General features: G+C 36.2%; 2 protein-coding genes and 1 long non-coding RNA gene across 3 annotated transcripts; all 3 read right to left on the reverse strand.

Annotated features, from left to right (window-relative positions):
- Positions 1 to 2,174: 2,174 nt before the first annotated feature.
- LOC149674112 (uncharacterized) lies at positions 2,175 to 6,419 on the reverse strand. The gene is made up of 8 exons (XM_089838629.1): positions 6,294 to 6,419; positions 4,902 to 5,135; positions 4,597 to 4,776; positions 3,502 to 4,089; positions 3,254 to 3,448; positions 3,124 to 3,187; positions 2,882 to 3,056; positions 2,175 to 2,819 (listed from the first exon to the last, which is right to left on the reverse strand). The coding sequence occupies exons 1-8, from the start codon at positions 6,417 to 6,419 to the stop codon at positions 2,723 to 2,725; spliced, it is 1,659 nt and encodes a 552-aa protein (XP_089694755.1). The 3' UTR covers positions 2,175 to 2,722.
- Positions 6,420 to 9,037: 2,618 nt separating this feature from the next.
- Positions 9,038 to 9,698, reverse strand: LOC149674113 (uncharacterized). Its single transcript, XR_016366739.1, has 3 exons — positions 9,588 to 9,698; positions 9,247 to 9,477; positions 9,038 to 9,123 (listed from the first exon to the last, which is right to left on the reverse strand). It is a non-coding gene; the product is annotated as an uncharacterized LOC149674113 (long non-coding RNA).
- Positions 9,699 to 11,168: 1,470 nt separating this feature from the next.
- LOC149674114 (uncharacterized) lies at positions 11,169 to 18,222 on the reverse strand. The gene is made up of 8 exons (XM_089838630.1): positions 18,181 to 18,222; positions 17,229 to 17,288; positions 14,719 to 14,778; positions 14,632 to 14,672; positions 13,244 to 13,314; positions 12,422 to 12,640; positions 12,069 to 12,310; positions 11,169 to 12,023 (listed from the first exon to the last, which is right to left on the reverse strand). The coding sequence occupies exons 1-8, from the start codon at positions 18,220 to 18,222 to the stop codon at positions 11,169 to 11,171; spliced, it is 1,590 nt and encodes a 529-aa protein (XP_089694756.1).
- Between the last annotated feature and the right edge of the window lie 509 nt (positions 18,223 to 18,731).

Genomic DNA, 18,731 nt, shown 5'->3' on the forward strand with positions numbered 1-18,731 from the left:
ACAGTTGGAACTGAGATGGTTTAAAGTAGGCTTGCCTACCGTCTAAAGAATTCCAACACATTTTTTGAAAATTGATTACCGACTCTCTCGCGCTAGTCGTTATTGTGACGTTTAAGAAGAGTAAAATTAAAAGCAAAGTTATTCTTAGGCCGTTTAGTAACCTACATTTATCCGACTGTTGGAACTGTGGTGGTTTGAAGTAGGCTTGCCTACCGTCCTAAACATGTAACCCACTTTTGCCAATTGATTACCAACTCCTTCCCGCTAGTCGGTATGGTCACGTTTTAAAAGAGTAAAATGAAACCATGCACGTCATCATCGAAGAGGGCGCTGCTAGTGCGAAAGCAAGTTAGCCTTTCCAGTATCTCTGACGCGGCTGGGTCGTTACTATGTTTAAACGAGATTTTTGTGGTCGAAAATGATTAGTTATAGGCTTGCTAACTTTTAATTTCATCGCTAAGGTTCTTTGTCACACTAAATAAACTAGAAACGTCTTCGTTTGTCACGTAAGGTTTGAATTTTGTTATTGAATTATCAATTTAACTTAGAGCCAGTTTTATGCATAAGCCTTTGCTTTTTTACCTAGCTTCTCATCTGCTGGGAAAAACACCCATAGAAAGTGAAACCAAAACTTAAACGTTTATGTATACCTTCAGTTTCTTTGTTTGATTATAAAAGAAGCAAGTGTTTTGGGGCGCTTGGAGTTCAAAAACCTTATATATTAAGTATTTTAAAGATTTTTGGTTGTGAAAATAATACTGAATTCCAAAATAGATCTCAATTTGTTTTCATTTGAGAATTTTTATGCGGTTTCAAACATTTTAAGAGAAAAATGTGTCAAGTAATACCCTTTAGAATTGTATGTTTTTCTTTTTCCTTAAAAAATCTGTAAGTGTATATTTTTCATTAAGATTTTTGTAATTTAAGAGATAGTAACTGGCCACATCGAAGATATTAACAATGAATATTAATAAATGCTTTAATTGATTTAAATATTATACTCGCCCTGAAAAATTTTACTTTTGGTTAAAACCAATTAGCTAGGCAGCTAATATTTCCTTTCGACTAGTCGTGTAATATCGAATACATTGTTTAATATTTGAAATTGTTATAATTGATGCTCAACCTGTATGTTACTTGAAATAACCAAAGTACAAATTCTAAAGTGATTTTCATTGAAAATGTATTAAAGAAATTTCAATACTTGGTATCAGTAAACTTTACACTGAGAGAAAAATGCACTGTCAAATTTACAGAAAATTACTGGAAGCATTGGATGCCAGAAGTATTCAGTAATTTTTCCAGAAAAATTATGGTATTTTCAATTCCAGAATTATTTCTGTATATTTTACTGATGGTAGGTTTTGTAAAAAGTACAGAAAGTTATCCTGCAAATTTCCCATGGTTTAGTGTTATATCCAGGACAGTTTAAGTAATTTTTGAAGTAACGTTTACGTAAATGTCACTGGAAAAGGTTTGTAGATATCGCAATAACAGTTAGGTAATTTATACATGATAATGTATGTAATTTCTATGCAAATCGCGCAGCATATTTTACAGTAAAATTTCTGCCAGTTTTGAAGGGAAACTTGTGTAATTCGGACATAATAATTTCTACAGTTTCCGCAGCAAGCCTTATGTAGTTTGGACATAATAATTTCTACAGTTTTCGCAGGAAGTTCTATGTAATTTGGACATATTAATTTCTACAGTTTCCGCAGCAAGCCCTATGTAGTTTGGACATAATAATTTCAACAGTTTTCGCAGGAAGTTCTATGTAATTTGGACCTATTAGTTTCTATAGTTTCCGCAGAAAGTCCAATGTAGTTTGGACAAGATAATTTCAACAGTTTTCGCAGGAAGCTGTATGTAATTTGGACATTATTTCCACAGTTTCCGCAGCAAGCCCTATGTAATTTGGACATATAATTTCAACAGTTTTCGCAGAATGCTCTATGAAAAATGGAAGTATCTCTAGAACGTTTTTTTTTTTTACTTTTCACAACATAATATTTGTGGATTGCGCAAATAAAGTTTCGTTGTAATTCACAAGGGACTATTTCTAAAAATTTCACAGGAATTGCATTTTCCTGAAGTCCTATTTTTTTACAGTGTGTTGAGTAGATTAAACCTTTTTTAAATTTAATTTAATTTAATTATGAACGGTTTGAAGTGCTATTTAGGTACTATTTGGCAATAAACCACCAAATTTCATGGAAAACACAAGCATTTTATATGCAAGTTCCGTTTTCAATGCAAGGCATAAAAAACGCGCTTAATATACATGTATTAGGAGCTACTTAGTACTTATTTGCTGATGAATTATAGTCGAGCATGCAACACTTTTCATCTATGGATAGGTGAGGGTGTGTGTTTTTTAAAATAGCATTTTATTTGCATCAAAACAACTTATTTAATTTCAAAATCCACGAAATGTATCTAAACAATTAATATTCATTTTTGGAACCCAATAAAAAGAAGTAAAGAAAAATTCACGCTCCAAGACAACAACCAAAGAAATAAAGTGATTATCCCGCCAAAATCTCATTCACAACAGTTCTTATTTTAAATTTCATGACTAAAAATTAAAAAATAAAAATAATAAACAGTCCTTTAGAGACTAGTAAATTTTTCATCCGTTTTCGTGACCCTTTTGATCTCGCATTTAAAGTACATTGTTAAATATGCTCAGATACAAGAAAAAGCCACTGTCCATAGGCACCTATTCCATCCAATCAAATTCGAAGAACTTATTTAGCAAGTGTAAAACTTTTGAATTTATTTCTTTGCCTTTCTTAGGATTGAACCTGGCAATGCCCCTGAAATGATTAAATTATATTTATGTGAATCTACACTGATTCCTTTATTAATTTATTTATACCTTTGAAAGAATTCCAGAGTAGCCACACATTCTTCAGGGTATTCAACATTGAACATATAGTACATAGCAAAGAACATGGCTAATGCGCCAATGATTTCTTGTCCTCCGAAGTGGTCATTCACTATAATTTTATCTACCGTCACCCAGAAGGTAGAAGCACTAGCCATATTATCACCTATTTCGATTAAATATCGTTATGTTTTGCTAAATCGAACGACATAGTCTTGTCAACTATATCTTACCAAATATGACCAGACAGGGATGTAATGGAATCTTCTTAATTACCTCGCTCTGAGGAGTACCAGGCTGCAAATTTTGTTGTTTTATATGATTAACTCCGAGAACTTTTATCTTAATTCTGATTCACCTTACCTCGACAACTGGAAAAATAGCATCGTATTTTTCACCAAAGTGGTTCAATACCAAGGACACCACCCCTGCAACCAAAGCCTGTTTTACAGGGCTACTATCTTGAATTTTGCCCGCCGATTTTATTTCAGCCAAAATTGCTTGAGTTGAGGTCTTTTTGCTTCTGGAGAAATACTGGCAAAGGAGATTGCTTTTTTTCTCGAAAAAGTTAATAAATTGTTTTTCATTGTTAACATCTCAAGGTGGATTGCCAAACCACGTAGCTCAAAGAGGAAAGGCCATTTTTCTTTAAAATCCGAAGTTAAGATCCCCTCGCTAATTTGTTTCCTTTGAAGTTTAAAACACATCTTTAGCTTAAGATCAACTTCAGCCATATTTGGATCAGCTTCCATCCAGAGTTTTCTAAGCTCTTCTTCCTCATAAACTTGCCGTTCCAAGTCTATTTTGTTAATTTCCACAGTTTCAAGGCGTGGACTTTTAGATAATTTAGGAGAGCATTTTGAAGACCTCTTCACTGGCGGCATCGCTCCTTCCGTTCTGCGCGACAGGTGATCTAGCCTTCCATAAAGTTGCACAACTAGGCTTTGATAGCCAGACCCAATAACTTCACCATCTATCTTGTCTTTGACTGCATTTGGAAACCTTTTGGTGAATAGTTCAGCAACTACTCGCATGTCACCCCTACTTGGCCTGCGGCATTTTTTTAAGGTATCATCGACTAATGCACGAACTAGTCGCCTTCGGGTTTTGGCATCCAGTTTTGTATTTCTTCCCAGTTTTTCTTGCGTTTGTTTGTTGAATATATTTGCCGAGATTTTGTACTTCTGTACCCATGTCTCCTACGTAGAAATAATAACCCCTTTTTTACTCTCTGTAGATACGAGAAGCAAATATTTTAAAATCTTTAAATCGCTTTAAACCGTAAAAGTGGTTTCGTGACAATTTTAAATTCAGATTTGGATATACTATCTAAATTAATGGGCATGTTCTTTGGGCGATTTCGTGTCCAAACTTTTCTATGACATTTTACCATCCGGGCCAATGTTTTCGAGTTAAGAATGAAGTATTTTACGGATGACCCGTTAAATTTAACTAAGAAATGTTAATTAAATTTAAGGGGTCATCCGTAAAATAATCCAATCTTTACTTGAGAACAATCAAACCCGAACGGTAAAATGTCATAGAACATTTTCGACTAAAAATCGCCCAAAGAACATCCCCTTTATTCTATGACCGGCTTATCAGATACACTCTGAATATAATAGGCCTAGTAAAACAATCCTTTAATATTTACACGAAAATACAACAGTTTCGACTTGAAAACAACCAATTTCAAGTATTCTTACCGGGGTAATTTGAGAAGCCTTTTCAGAATTTCCAGAGGGAGTTTCCCTCGAGTGCATAGATAAGTCAAACGAATCTACGTCAATGAGTGTCATTGCTTTATCCATGGATAATGACGAAGCTTTGGATAAATCCAAAAACATAAACGTTTGTATGCCATTTCTCAAAATTTGGTTTGTGTACTAGCAAAGGAATCGAGCCTTTTACCTTTTGTCAAACATTCTTCCCGCTGTTTTTTGGCATAAGTACAAATTTTTCTAGCTTGGACTGGTTTTAAAAACGAACATTTTAACATATTCTCATCTACTAGTTCCATGTCATTCAAGTTTTCAACTCCGAGCTCGATTAAATGATTAACAATCTGATCAACTAGGTTTGAAGGTGCTGATGGCAACCCACCTATAACCAAATGTTTAAGGCCAACATAGCTATTGTTTTCAGATGTCACAGGATTGATCGCTGTCAGATCGTGAACCAACTGAGTAAAGGGTTGAGAAGTTATAGATCCTTCCATAGTTTGAGCTGCTTCAAATTCAGCCATCTGAAAGAAATTAGTTAATCTATGGCGTGTGCGTATACTTGCAACATAACTATTTGCATGAATTTTTCCATGTATGTACATGAGAAAAGATCCTTCTGCTTTTGCAATGGTAACCGCACTGTCATAAATTGGTTGGCATTAATTCCGTTGAATCCCGATTTTTAGGGGCTCAACCTTTTATGGACAGATACAGCAACCAATTGTTCTTAAGCTGTTCTTTACTCGTGTGAAGATATGAATAAATTCATGCTACGCGAAATAGCATCGACTTAAATATACTTTCAAATATAAACGGAGTATTATTAATGGCTATACGATATTAATAAAAAATGTCTTCGTGGACAAAGACTAGAAAAAGTAAATGATAAGAGAACAAAATGGAATGACCGAAGTAACAGATATTAAATTTTTTCAGTTTAAAGACATGATTAAAAAACATCAATTATTTAAAAAACAATACTTATCTTCGTTTTTTTCACCAAAATTACATTTGCATTGTTTACGAAAGACAGGTTATTCATTCTATATATCATTTTTGGTATTAACAGTTTTCGAATGAAAAGGATTAGAATAAATATCCGAGTATGGATATGGTTTATTTTTAAAGGTTCCTCTTTTCGAACTTAAGAGAAAACGTTGTTTAAAACGACTAAATGCTACCGAAGTTAGAAATTTTATCTTTCATCATGATTGACATTTTAAACGTCGCTTTAGGGTTGTTTTTGCGCATGCATTTATACGACCACGATCAAAAGTAAATAGATATCAAAAAGTTAATAGGCAAAAAGATAATAGCTTTAAGTCAATCATACCTTCCCGCCTGCATGCTATGTAAAACGAGTATCGAGTATCACGTGGCTTGCTTGTAACCAATAGGATGTTCGAATGACGTCATAGAAGCGACAAGAGATATTGGAAAGCAGTACAAATTACTGAGCATCATGGGAGTAAATTTAGGGCAATATCATTGGTAGCCGCGCTTACGTGATGGAAAATGGCGCCGTAGTAGTGCGGGTAATTGCTGAATTATGGTAAATTATATTAAAATACTAAAGTCTAAAACTGTATCTAGTTTCATAATGCCGCGTAAAAAACGATTTTAGTTTCGCCTTCGGTATCAACCCAGTGCAATTTTTATCTGAAACCTACGAATAATACCGCATACTCTTCCATCATGTTCCAAACAAACGTTTTTAAACGTCCTTGGCTCTCCCAACATTGTAGTACTGTTTTACGTTCATCGTTTTGTTTCACGAATTCGTCATAATCATATTCCTTATCCATTTTTCATATTACTATTTTATCACATTCATAGGCAATCACATGTAGTCTTCACAGATTTTGTACTAGGCCTAGGCTATACTGTTACAGTCTCACAGCAGACAGCTGATTGAAATTACCTTTAGAACGCATGCGCGTCGATTAAACCTTCAACAACCCGCACTACTTTGTCTGAGCGGCGCGACACTAGATACGTTAGGTACATGTCAAGTGGTTCGCTAGGTGCTACGCCATTTGTGCGCTGCCGCGGAATAGGAGCGGGAATCTCAACTTTCATAACGCGCTCATGCCGGGGAGATATTAACTTCTTGTTTATAATCTATTTACTTCTGCCACGATTCGATTGGGTCCCATTTTTTGGGTCGACGATTTAAAATGTTTTATAAATCAATCATTAAAATTTGGATAAAAGATATTATTAACATAAAAACGTTTGGTATATTATTGAGTGCGTGAGAGCTGTTTTAAAAGTTGTGATTGAATTAGTTTGGTATGACTTCGACTTGCTCTTTATGAGCAAACGTATAACACGAAACACGTAAATGGACACCGACAAATGGTGGGCTGTTTTTATTTCACTATTGGGCATAGTTTCCAGTATTAAAACGTATTGTAGTTCAAATTAAAAGCTGCAATCCATTTAAATATCACTAACGAGGAAATGTTTCTTTCATGGCCTACACTGGAAATCTAGCTTTAAATATAAACGATGTCGCATGTTTCTGTTATATAGTAAAGATTTGACACGAACCATTTTGAAAAGAATGGAAAATTCATGATTCAAAATTTTTGGGCAAATGTAATTTTGGTGAAAAAAACGAAGATAAGTATTTTTTTTTAAATAATTGATGTTTTATAATCATGTCTTTAAACTGAAAAAAATTAATATCTGTTACTTCGGTCATTCCATTTTGTTCTCTTATCATTTACTTTTTCTAGTCTTTGTCCACGAAGACACTTTTTATTAATATCTGTTCCTTCAGTCTTCATTTTAATTAAGATTGTTAAGAAACTGTTGCATTTTTAAAATCTGCACTAAGCACAAACATAAATATAGGGGAGCTTAAGCATAAGGGACCTAATATTGCTAGTTAGTGACTAATGCTTTCAGGTACCAGTTAATCAGTTATCACCAATGAGATTATTTTATCACTGAAAACATCAAATTTCCATACTAAAATTATTTTGGCCTTTCTTTATCCCCAGACTTTGAGTACTAAAATATTTAAAATAACTCTGAGGATTATCTAGAATCATTTCTACTGATATTTCAAATTCAGAAGAATCAGTCATCGTTTTGAGTCTTTCAGATGATGGCTTGGACTTATGTTACTGGTTTTCGGTTTTCGTTGTAGCAGTCTATCTGAGACAGTTTCTGCCTGACAGCATAGCCCACTCGATCCGCGCTCATGGACGCAAGCTGCTCGCGATATAGAGAGCTTTCAGTTGGAGAAGGAGATGAGCCTCGTGACATCATTTACGCTGCCATATTGGTGGGTTTAAAGCAGGAATGAAGCTGAGCCCACCCAATATGGCTACCAGAACAGCGGTAAGACTTGGGAGGGTGTGACGTACTACAATCCCATCTGAAAGCTCTCTATTTAATAATAATTTACCAGGTCACGTCGTCTGCTAAACTTAGGGATTGGACAATTATACTTTTTGAGTTAATGTCTGGACTCTGGTTACCCTTGAATTTTCTTAGTGGTCCCGTGGTTTAATTTTTAAACTGGTCATTTGCCCTGTGCCACCGCCTTATTTCCCCCACTGGACAAGGAAGCATTTCTCATAAAGGCTAATGGCCATCATTGTTGTGTAAGAGACAGCCTGGCAGCCCCGTATTTGTTTACCCTGCCCATAGCCCATCCGATCACGCGTAACACGACGCAAGATGCAGAGGGCAGAGCAGCGTCCGTGAGCATGGATCGAGTGGGCTATGCCCTGCCTGGCCAAGTCAGCTGACTTAGGTGAAATATTCATTACTTCTTTGCGACTTAATTCTAGACATTCTTGAACGAATCATCTTGTGAACATTTTATAAGACAGGCTTCTGCCGCTGGGTTTTTTTCTGAGCCAAATTTGCTTTTTAAATTTAAAAAAATTAATTTCAACCTTTTTTTCCTGTCTTCCGAAATTTAATAATGATAGTGTGTTACATATTTATCCAAAATTTGTATTAATTAATTAATACACTGTACATCGCCTTAATTTGTAATTTCGCGCTTGGAAGAGGCTGAATTAAAAATATTGATTTGGAGACAGGGTTTAGTGATAGTGTGATTGAATCTATCATTCATTTTACCAGCAAAAAACGTATCTTCGTAGCGGTAACCGTTGGCTGCTGGCACCAGTCTAGAAACCAGGGAATGAACCCTTCTGCGTAGTTTGATTTAATCTACTTTAAACATCAAAAATGTACCTAATTTAAACAAAAAGGTTTATTCTAAATAGCGGTTATAAATAGTAATTAAAAACGCAACTGTTACCTAATAAAAATGATTGCAAGAGCCGCGATAAAAAACATTGGTTGGTTTGTTGACAGGGTTTAGTGATCGTGTGATTTAATTATTCAATTATATTACCATTAATTTAAACCAATAAAATGATCTACATAGTACGGTTATCGGTGGCACCAAATATAATCTGCACAGTTATCGTTGGAAAAATGGCCATTGTTTACTGTTTTGAGGTTATGTTAGAATAAGCACTAAATAATTAAAATTTAAATTGTTAACCTATAAGAATTATTGGAAAAGCGTCATTTAAAAATATTGTATGATTTGGTGACAGGGTTCAGTGATAGTGTGATTGAATCTATCATTTATTTTACCAGTAAAAAACGTATCTTCGTAGCGGTAACTGTTGGCTGGTGGCAACAGTCGAGAAACCAGGGAACGAACCCTTGTGCGTATTTTGCAATAATCTACTTTAAACAACAAAAATTGATTTAATTTAAACAAATTACCTAATTAGCGGCTATCGTTGGCCGATGGCACCAGGTGAAACACCTTAAAACGTACGCTACACGGCCAATTGGTCTCTAGTCTCTACATACAATCAGCTGTATTTAAATTTTGACCGAGGCTTAGTGAAATCAGTGAATTTAAAAATTATCGGCTAAATCCTAAATTTAAATTCTTTTGTATTAAATTATAATAAGGTTTAACTTACGAAATTAAAATAAAATGAGGACGAATTAACCCCTTCTTTTATGTGAAAAGTTAAAAAATTCGCCTTAAGCTCGACATAGCCACACGCGTTGTCTAAACAAAAATCTTCGCTCAGTCGCTCTATTAGCGGTAAAACGGCGTAAGTCCAACAGTACGTTTCTCTATGATTTTAGCTAGGATTAAACCTGTAAGTCCAACAGAATAAAAGGTCGTAAGTTTAAGTATGTGCTTAAAAGTACAAAAAGTAATACTTAATATTAATTGTTTTCAATAAAACTTCGAAAGGCACCAGAAAAATGTTCAACCTTTCATTTAAAACCATTTTCAGACCTATCGAATAAATACTCTTCAAAAAATGGTCGAGACCATTTGGCTATCACAGCAAACATTTCCCATGTTATTCCTATGGGAAAATTTCCCTTTTTTTGCCAAAATGTCTTAATTTTTTTATGGAAATGAAAACCACCCTTAGCAACTTTATTTTCTATGAAAAAAACTAATGGAGGGATCTCTTTGAAATTTTAACCACATATTAAGGGTCCGAATGTTAGTTCAGTGGAATGTTTTCAAAACAATTAATACAATACAAAAAAAACTACATCCAAACAAAAAACCCTCCTTATACATTAAGGGCAGTATGAGGTCTTATCTAAGAGAGCGACCGCTCTCTCAGAATACGAGTCTAATGGTGATACACTGAGTGTTTTAACGTAATTATATCTTTCCCGTCAATTTTGTACAATGGAAGAGGATAATAATCAGATAAAGTTGACGAATGTAGGACATAATCCCCCCTGGACATAATCCCCCCTGGACATAATCACCCGGACATAATCCCCCCATTTGAGAAGAAAAGGACATAATCCCCTCAGGTAGGAGACAAAATCCCCCGGACAATTTCCCCCCGAATGGATGCCGAAGACAAAATACCCCCAGCCCCAGGACAAATTCCCCCCAGCCCCGGGACAAATTCCCCCCAGCCCCGGGCCAAATTCCCCCCAGCCCCGGGACAAATTCCCCCCAAACTGTGTTCTTCGGAAGAAAATAAATGTAAAAAATAATATTTTGGAAAAGGCGTACCATTGTTACAATATTTCCAAAATATTACGAACCTAACCCAACCCAACCCAACCCAACCCAACCCCAACCTAACCAAACCAAACCAAACCAAACCTAACCTAACCTAACCTAACCTAACGTAACCTAAACGGGAATTATGACCGGGGAATTTTGTCTAGAGCGTAGGGGGATTTTGACAAGAGAGTAGGGGGATTTTGTCTACGGAGTGGGGGGATTTTGTCTTGATAGTGGAGGGATTTTGTACTCTTAACTTGGATGGGGGGAAAATGACCGGGGGATTTTGTCTTGAGAGAGGGGGGATTTTGTACGTTTTTAAAAATGGGGGATTATGACCGGGGGTCTTTTGTCTTGGGGGTATTTAGTCCGTATACCAAAGTGAACACTAATATTATCTTAGACTTGTTCATTTTTACCAGTTCGAATTAGTGCAAATTAGGAAGGTATTTAGAGCTATACATGGAAACTATGCTGTATAAATTCGTTTCGAACAGCATCGATTCAATTAAACCAAGTTAACACTGTCTTCATTAGCGTCCACACATAAACAAAGACCTTCTTCGTACGTAGTTCCATTATAATGAACTTTTTTCTTAGAAGTTACTGCATTAGTGTTTATCTTAAGTCTCCGAATTTCTCTTTGCACACCATTATCAAACATTTTCAAATCAAAATACTTGGAATGTAAAACTTGAATATCGGGTGGAAATGGCGAACCTGAGCTTAGATATGCTTGTTGCAGTTGATGTTTCTCGCTCAGTGTTTTGGTAATGTTAATGAAGTTTTTTGTGTGTTTAGCGTATTTCTTGTAAACATCATGTTTGCTCTCAAATCTTAAAGTCCATAAACGAATTAGCGGGCCGAAATGTAATATAAGTTCTGGATAATGCTCAAAAAATTTGTGGTGTTTGGGTTTTAGTTTGTAATCCGGAAATAAAGCTAATAAATCCGCTTTGTAATCTTGAAGGAGGATCATTAATTCGGCAACTTGATTTTTCGAAATTGCTGGAGCAGTTACAATTTCTAAAACTTGCTTTATTTGCAGGTAAAGCCCCCAAACAGGATTTTTATAGTCTTGAACTTTGCCTATTAATATTAGAGACAAGAGCCTTAATAAACACCAGATTTGTGAAGCATCCCCATTCAATTTTTTACAGTTTGGTTTTGCAGGACTTGGCTTATTGCCAGCATCTTTTCCTTGATAAGGAAACCTGCGCAGAAGCCAGTTAAAATAACACCAAGAAAACCATTTTTCTTTAACCCAATATGATATAATTAAGTAAAGAACATAGGAAACCACGCCTTCAAAAAGATCATGCGCTAAACACGGCGCTAGTCCTGGTTCGCATACATGAAAATTCTTAAAGTCATTGAAAGAGGAATTAAATTTAATACCGCGGCTCACATTCAAAGACGAATTACGATTAAGTACTTCAAGATCTTCATCGTATAAACGTTTGGTTCTTTTTTCAAATGACATGAATTCGTTTAGGTTTTCAGCCGATACTAAGCAAAAGCGACAACTATTCCCATTTGCAAAACTCTTTTGAAAACCACCAATCTCGTTACTACCAAGATTGTCTCCAAGAAGGCTCACAAGATTTAATTTCAACTTTTGTCCTTGCTTAAGATGGAGTCCCTCGTCTTCTAAATTTTTTAAATCGCTCACCAGTTTTTGGTATCATTTTCTAATCCCAAAAGTATTTATGTTTTTGTCGTTATTGAGCGAAATAAGCTGAATGTGATCAACCGACGAACGAAATTCTGGGGGAATGTTAACAAGGGTGTAGTATACACCCACAATTTTGTGTTGGCATTTTGCTGATCCAAGTGGATTAACAGTTTCAAAAGCGTCTTGAAAAATAAGAAGCTGAATGGATTTTTCACCATTTTCTAAACAAGATTTTTTGAAGATGTTTCCATCACTTATATCTCTAAGAACTTGATTTACACCAGTTCTATAAGTCGGCTTTGGAACTGAATAATTTTTTGGACAGCATTATTTAATAATAGTGCGGAAAGGGACTCCTTAATAGGGACATAATGGTAAAACATTTTAACACCTTCCGAATAGCCCAAGAAAAACCGGAATTGGGTCCACGTAATTTAGTTGTTGGAAAGTTAACGAAAATACCCTCAAGGTTCTTACACTATAATGAGGCTCATGTAATAAAATACTTTTTTTTGTAACATTTTCAAGACTACCCATGTAACAGTAAGTAAGAATTAATCAAATCCACCTTCGTTATCTCCATGTTACGTAATTGGTTTACAAAAATTAAATATAAAAGATATATACAGGGTGTTTCTGGCAAGTCGGGGACAACTTATGGTGGATATTCTCTAGGTGATTTTCTGTGGAACATTTTGCCGTCCGGGCCACTGTTTTCAAGTTATGATTTGAAAGTTTTAGGGTTGACTCCTTACATTTAATTAGCATTGTCATTCAGTTTCTTAATTACTTTCTGCCGACGATAGTTCATTAGACCTCATTCTCTGTACAGACCCTAACTTTATATCCAATCCCACTGCCAACCCGCCCTTAGGATCTAGCGCCCACAACATAATTGCGTTTATTACTAATCTGTCTAATACTGGAAAGTCCCGTTCGAAATTTTTTTCGATGTGATAAACCCTCGTTCCTAGCATTCCTAGAGACCGTTAATTGGGACTTACTACTTACTTCAGACAACCTAGATTCCCTTTGGAGTGCCTTCCATTCTGTTGTACACTCATGTATTGAGGCCTTTGTGCCTTTCCGTACCTTTCTTAAGTCTTCAAAACCATGCCCTCGTACTAAGCGTTCGCGCCACCTTAAGGTTACCGCCTGGCGTCGCCTTCGAAAATACAAATCTCAATGTGCCTCTCCCCTTATCGTAGCTGCCAGTCTCACTGAATACCGTAGGGCCCATTGTGTATTAACCAACCACATACGTAACACAAACCGGAAGTAGGAAGCTACCCTTGTCTCCCAAATAGCCTCTAACCCTAAATCCTTTTACGCCCACATTAATAAGTTCCGAAAATGTCGATTTCCTCCCCTCCAACTACGTAAGTCCTCTGGTACCTTTACCCACTCTGCCATTGACAACGCCACCCTTCTCAATGATTATTTTGCTTCTACTGTTTCTGCTCCCAAGGTGCCACCATTTCTACCCCCTCAAGATTCTCCAACTTTATTGCGTCTTACCCAAATTGATTCCTCCCAGCCCGCTCTATGTAGAATTCTTCTCTCTCTCAAAACCAACAAATCTCCTGGCACCGATGGTCTTCACCCTTAAATTCTTCGCACCTTCGCTGGACAACTCTGTCCCCCCACTTGAACGTATAATATCTGCCTCCTTCTCTACTGGAACCCTACCTGGTCCTTGGAATGAGGCGAATATTACACCTATCTACAAAAAGGGTCTTAAAACAGAAGCCTCGAATTATCACCCCATTAGCTCCCTCAACCAAGAAGCCAAAAATGTAGAGATCTTGGTGCATACCAAATTATAATACCTCAATAGTGTAAATATCTTCTCTCCAGCTCAGCATGGATTCCTGTGCAAACATTCATGTTTAACCAACTTACTCGTTGCCACCAATCAATGGACTGCTTGGTTAGATGAAGGCTTTGGCGTTGATGTCGTCTACCTCGACCTCGCTAAAGCCTTCGATAGTTTCCCCCACGATAAATTACTACATGCCCTTTTTCTAGCCGAAGTTACTGACCAGGCTCTGAAATGGTTATCCCACTATTTGGCTGACCGCCGCCAAAGAGTTGTCACACAGGGTCAGCACTCTCCCTGGGCCCCCATTGAGAAAGGTGTCCCCCAGGGTTCAGTTTTAGGTCCATTATTTTTTAATGTATTTATCAACTCCCTCCCTAGTGTTGTTAAATTTTCGCAAGTTTTGCTCTTTGCGGATGACACAAGCTATCATCCCGTATAAAATCACCATCTAACTCTATAAACCTTCAAACTAACCTGGATTCCATAGAAGCTTGGGCCTCTGACCATGGCCTCAGCTTCAATATTAATAAATGCGCGGTACTTCACCTAGGATACTCTAACCCGCGGCATACTTATCGTCTCTACGGTCAACCCTATCGTGCTACCCTGTCTGAATCTGACCTAGGCGTTACGATGGACCCAACCGTTAAATTTACCTCCCACACCAATAAAGTCTCTAAAAGGATTTATTCCCTATCAGGTTTAATTAGACGTAATTTTAACAACCGTTCCCCAGCCCTCATTAAATCCTCAACAACGCATTGGCCCAGCCTATTTTAGACTATGCCTCCCCTATTTGGACACCATCTTTCTCCCTTAGTTTTACTGCCCTGCAGAAAGCCCATAACAAATTTACGAAACTAACCCAAAAATTAGACAAACTCCCAGCCCCTTCTCTATTAGAAAAACTTAAAATTGATCCCGTCATTATCCGCCACAAAATTAACAATCTATATTTACTTCATGACTTCTTTAACAACAAATTGGCACTTAACGTCGAAACTTATTTCCATCCTGCACCCTATCCCCCCACCCGTGGACACTCCCTCAAACTCTAAAAACCACGCGCCCTGACGTCTATCCGCCAACATCATTTCACCCACACTGTCATCTCAGATTGGAACGCGCTCCCTGAATTTATTATTTCCTTCTCAGATAAATCTAAATTTCGCGTTATCGGCCCACTTCAATAATACCCCAAATTGACCTGAAGTCATATCGTTTTTATTTTGTTATTTATCTTTTTTTCTTTTCTAATGTCTCACTAAATCGTTACTCTCTCTTGGCTGTACTAACCAAGCTCTAGTGGCTTACCTGTACCTAACTGGTAAATAAATAAATAAATAAAATATGGAAAACTTAAGGGTACCTAACATTAAACCTTAAATTAACGGCCTCGTTTAGTAGATATCGAAATGATTGATAAAAAAAATTATAATTTCTGTAATTACGATTAAAATCCAATTAATTGAAGAGAGCAGCCGCGCCATTCTTTAAAGTCACGTGAAAAACACGCACACACGCCGTTATTGGCCAAATGGCTAGCGAATAGGAAAGTTAGATTTCTATACTGCAGGCGACGATATTTATTGATATATTGAAGGGTTGACTTTCAGCATAGCCCACTCGATCACGCGCATCACGACGTAAGCTGCTCGCGCTATAGAAGCCCGTTAAATCGGCCAAAACGTGCCACTTTTGGATTCTTGGCGGGAAATTCGAAGTCAGCGAAAACTAACATTAAGTTCTATAGGAGGAGGTAGGTTTTTTGGCCCGATCCTCTGTCCTATTGATCGAAATGTCCTGAAATTTTAATGAGAGGTGTGTTACAATCTTTTCTATTATATTAAAAAGGATTCAAGCTTTTAGAGTGAATAATTATTTTAATAAAATTTATTTCCAATGTCATAATTTTAAACTAAGTACTTAATGCACAATATCTTTCGATCTAATGGCCCAAATGTCCCGAAAATTTAATAAGAGCTATGTTACAATCGATAATATATAAAACGATTAATATCCGATGCCACAATTGTAAATTAAGTACTTACAACCTTTTTCCACGATTAAAAAACCAGCCCCATTCTACTTGTCCAAAACTTGCCTTTTGGGGAGTAATAGATTATAAAACCTAGACCTCTTGAACCAAATTTCTATGATTTGTAAACATGCAGAGGGGCAGATGTCGCGAAAACCCTTGGCGATTTTTAAATGTTATCCTTACTTTTTGGGCGGGGCATTTAAAAGATTAATCGATTAAAATATAAAGTCTATCGTCAAAATAAGAAAAGTTGACAAATGCTAAAACAAAGCCGGGAGTTTGGCGAACTCCTGTAAGCCAAGCTTCTGGTGAGAATTAGCGCGAGCAGCTTACGTCGTGATGCGCATGATCTAGTGGGCTATGCTGAAAGTAGTCTGCAGTAGAGAAATCTAACTTTCCTATTCGCTAGCCATTTGGCCAATAACGGTGTGTGTGCGAGTTTTTCACGTGACTTTTAAAAATGGCGCGGCTGCTCTCTTCAACTTTTGGGTCAATTAATTGGATTTTAATCTTAATTAGGGAAATTATAATTTTTTCAATCATTTCGATATCTTCTAAACGAGGCCGTTAATTTAAGGTCTAATGTTTGGTACCCTGAACTTTTCCTTTAAGGAGTCATCCGTAAAATACTCAAATATTAATTCTAAATTGCCCCAATAATTTGTGCTAGACTTGCCAGAAACACCCTGTATATGATACGTTCACATAAAGAGAGAGACAAGGAGGACTGTTTCGTGCCCCACCCTACATTTTGGCGCGAAAACGGTTAAGAAGAGAAGTCGGTTCATAGTAGCGCCATTTCTTCTTACTTTGAACAACGTAATTTAAAGTGAAATAAGAGATATCAATAAACAATGTGAATCTGAAGAATTAACTCTGACTATACTATTAAAAGGGAAACACACTGAATTTTATGACTAGAATCGTTTGTTTGGTCTTGTTGTTCTATGGTATTAAAGAAATGCTTAGCTAATATCGTTCATATTACGTATGATTTCAGTTAATGCGTTTAAAAACATTTTAAACTCACCTTAGACTTGTTATCATCAACCAATTTCGATTCACGAGCTTTTTGTACAAAATACTTTAACTAAACAACGTAAAACGATTATGAATATATGGACAGCGTTAAATTACTTACAAGAATATTCACATAGGCAAACTTAATTTTCCTTTCCAGTTGCCAACGCTACAATTTCGTGAATGCAACACTTCTGTCGTCTGACACGCCGCGTCCAAGTCTCCACTCTATAGGCTACTTACTGCACAAAAAACTGTGCAAAATTTTATTTTTTGTTGGCTTTTTCGAAATAATCCGAAGAAGCGAATAGAAGTTTCTAGAGTTTCCTCTTAGAATTTATTGGGTCACGTGAGTGAGTGAATAGTTTTTCCGAGAGGTCCGCCATTGAAATCTTAATGGTAGCCGACAATGGACGAGAAATGGACGATACTAAAGGATTACTTCATATTATTCACCCCCACGAATGAGAAAAGAATGTTTTCTTTCTAACCGGTCCTATCATGGACAATAGGCATAAGGAATGGAACATAAGTCATACCCGGTGGGGATGAGAGATAATCATGTTATGTTTAAATCAAAATTAGAATGGCTCGTGTTCTATAGATAGTTATCACTAGTCTATGGGCAAGGGAAAATTCATACCATCTTTCTCATGTTGAATAATACACAAAGCGTCTCTAAAATTCTGAAATCTAAAAATTAAAATTAAGCCTAAAATTAAAATTACGCCTAACATTCAAAAATTAAAATTAAAAAACTCAATTTAGTTAAAAAATAGGCCTTAGAAAAAGAACATGCTAGTAAAAAATAAGTCTAATATTAAGAAAAACAAAAATATTTTTTACCGAACTTTTCAATTGTAAAGAATGGAAAATTTCAACTGTGAAGAAAAACATGTTATTGTAAAGAAGCACGCTTCTAGAATTTTGTCAACAACAGCGAGAGGCACGCTCGCAAATACCCAAGAAAGCTCGTAACTAATTGGTAGTTCACTATCAGCCATGGTCGCAATACCCCCAAAAGCCCTTAGATGATTGGTCGAAGCTTTCAAAATCGAGCGTCCCCCTCTCTCAAAAACTTCTCGTTTCCAATTTAAAAAACACAATTTTTACAATTCCCGTTCAATGGATAAAATTTTTATGAGTCCCCAATTCCCAATTTTCGGACGAGGTAAGACTCAATTATTGTTAAAGTCTTTAGCAATATGGTTAAATTCAGTCTTTTTTTACAAAATAAAGTTAGTTTTTTATAAAGTTTAAAAAAAGCGCATCAATTATTTCAAATTATCGCGATTCAATTCAAACAATTAAAATTCAATTAAGGACGTACGGTTCAATTCGACTCAGTATTTTGTTTCAGTCCGGAATACTGATATCAACGTAACGCGCCTAGCTCTCCCACAATTAAAATTACACTACGGTCAATTATTACGCGGTGCAATTACTACCCATCGTGTTATTTCTTTCTGGTACTCGCTTACCGGAATACCGATAGTTTTCACCTCACTTAGTC

The sequence above is a fragment of the Phalangium opilio genome, unplaced genomic scaffold (genome assembly GCF_054372755.1).
Source record: "Phalangium opilio isolate 3A_F unplaced genomic scaffold, DU_Popi_V2 ptg000046l_1, whole genome shotgun sequence".
NCBI lineage: Eukaryota > Metazoa > Arthropoda > Arachnida > Opiliones > Phalangiidae > Phalangium > Phalangium opilio.

What these genes read in the sequence shown, in the direction of transcription:
- LOC149674112 (XM_089838629.1), bottom strand. Translation starts at nt 6,419, where the DNA reads ATGGATAAGGAATATGATTATGACGAATTCGTGAAACAAAACGATGAA. An exon ending in TCTTTGAGCTACGTGGTTTG is followed by an intron (nt 3,449 to 3,501) that starts GCAATCCACCTT and finishes AACTTTTTCGAG; the next exon opens with AAAAAAAGCAATCTCCTTTG. An exon ending in ACTCTGGAATTCTTTCAAAG is followed by an intron (nt 2,820 to 2,881) that starts GTATAAATAAAT and finishes TAATCATTTCAG; the next exon opens with GGGCATTGCCAGGTTCAATC.
- LOC149674114 (XM_089838630.1), bottom strand. Translation starts at nt 18,222, where the DNA reads ATGGCTGATAGTGAACTACCAATTAGTTACGAGCTTTCTTGG. An exon ending in AGACGATAAGTATGCCGCGG is followed by an intron (nt 14,673 to 14,718) that starts GTTAGAGTATCC and finishes TTAATATTGAAG; the next exon opens with CTGAGGCCATGGTCAGAGGC. An exon ending in CAAGCTTCTATGGAATCCAG is followed by an intron (nt 13,315 to 14,631) that starts GTTAGTTTGAAG and finishes AACGGTCTCTAG; the next exon opens with GAATGCTAGGAACGAGGGTT.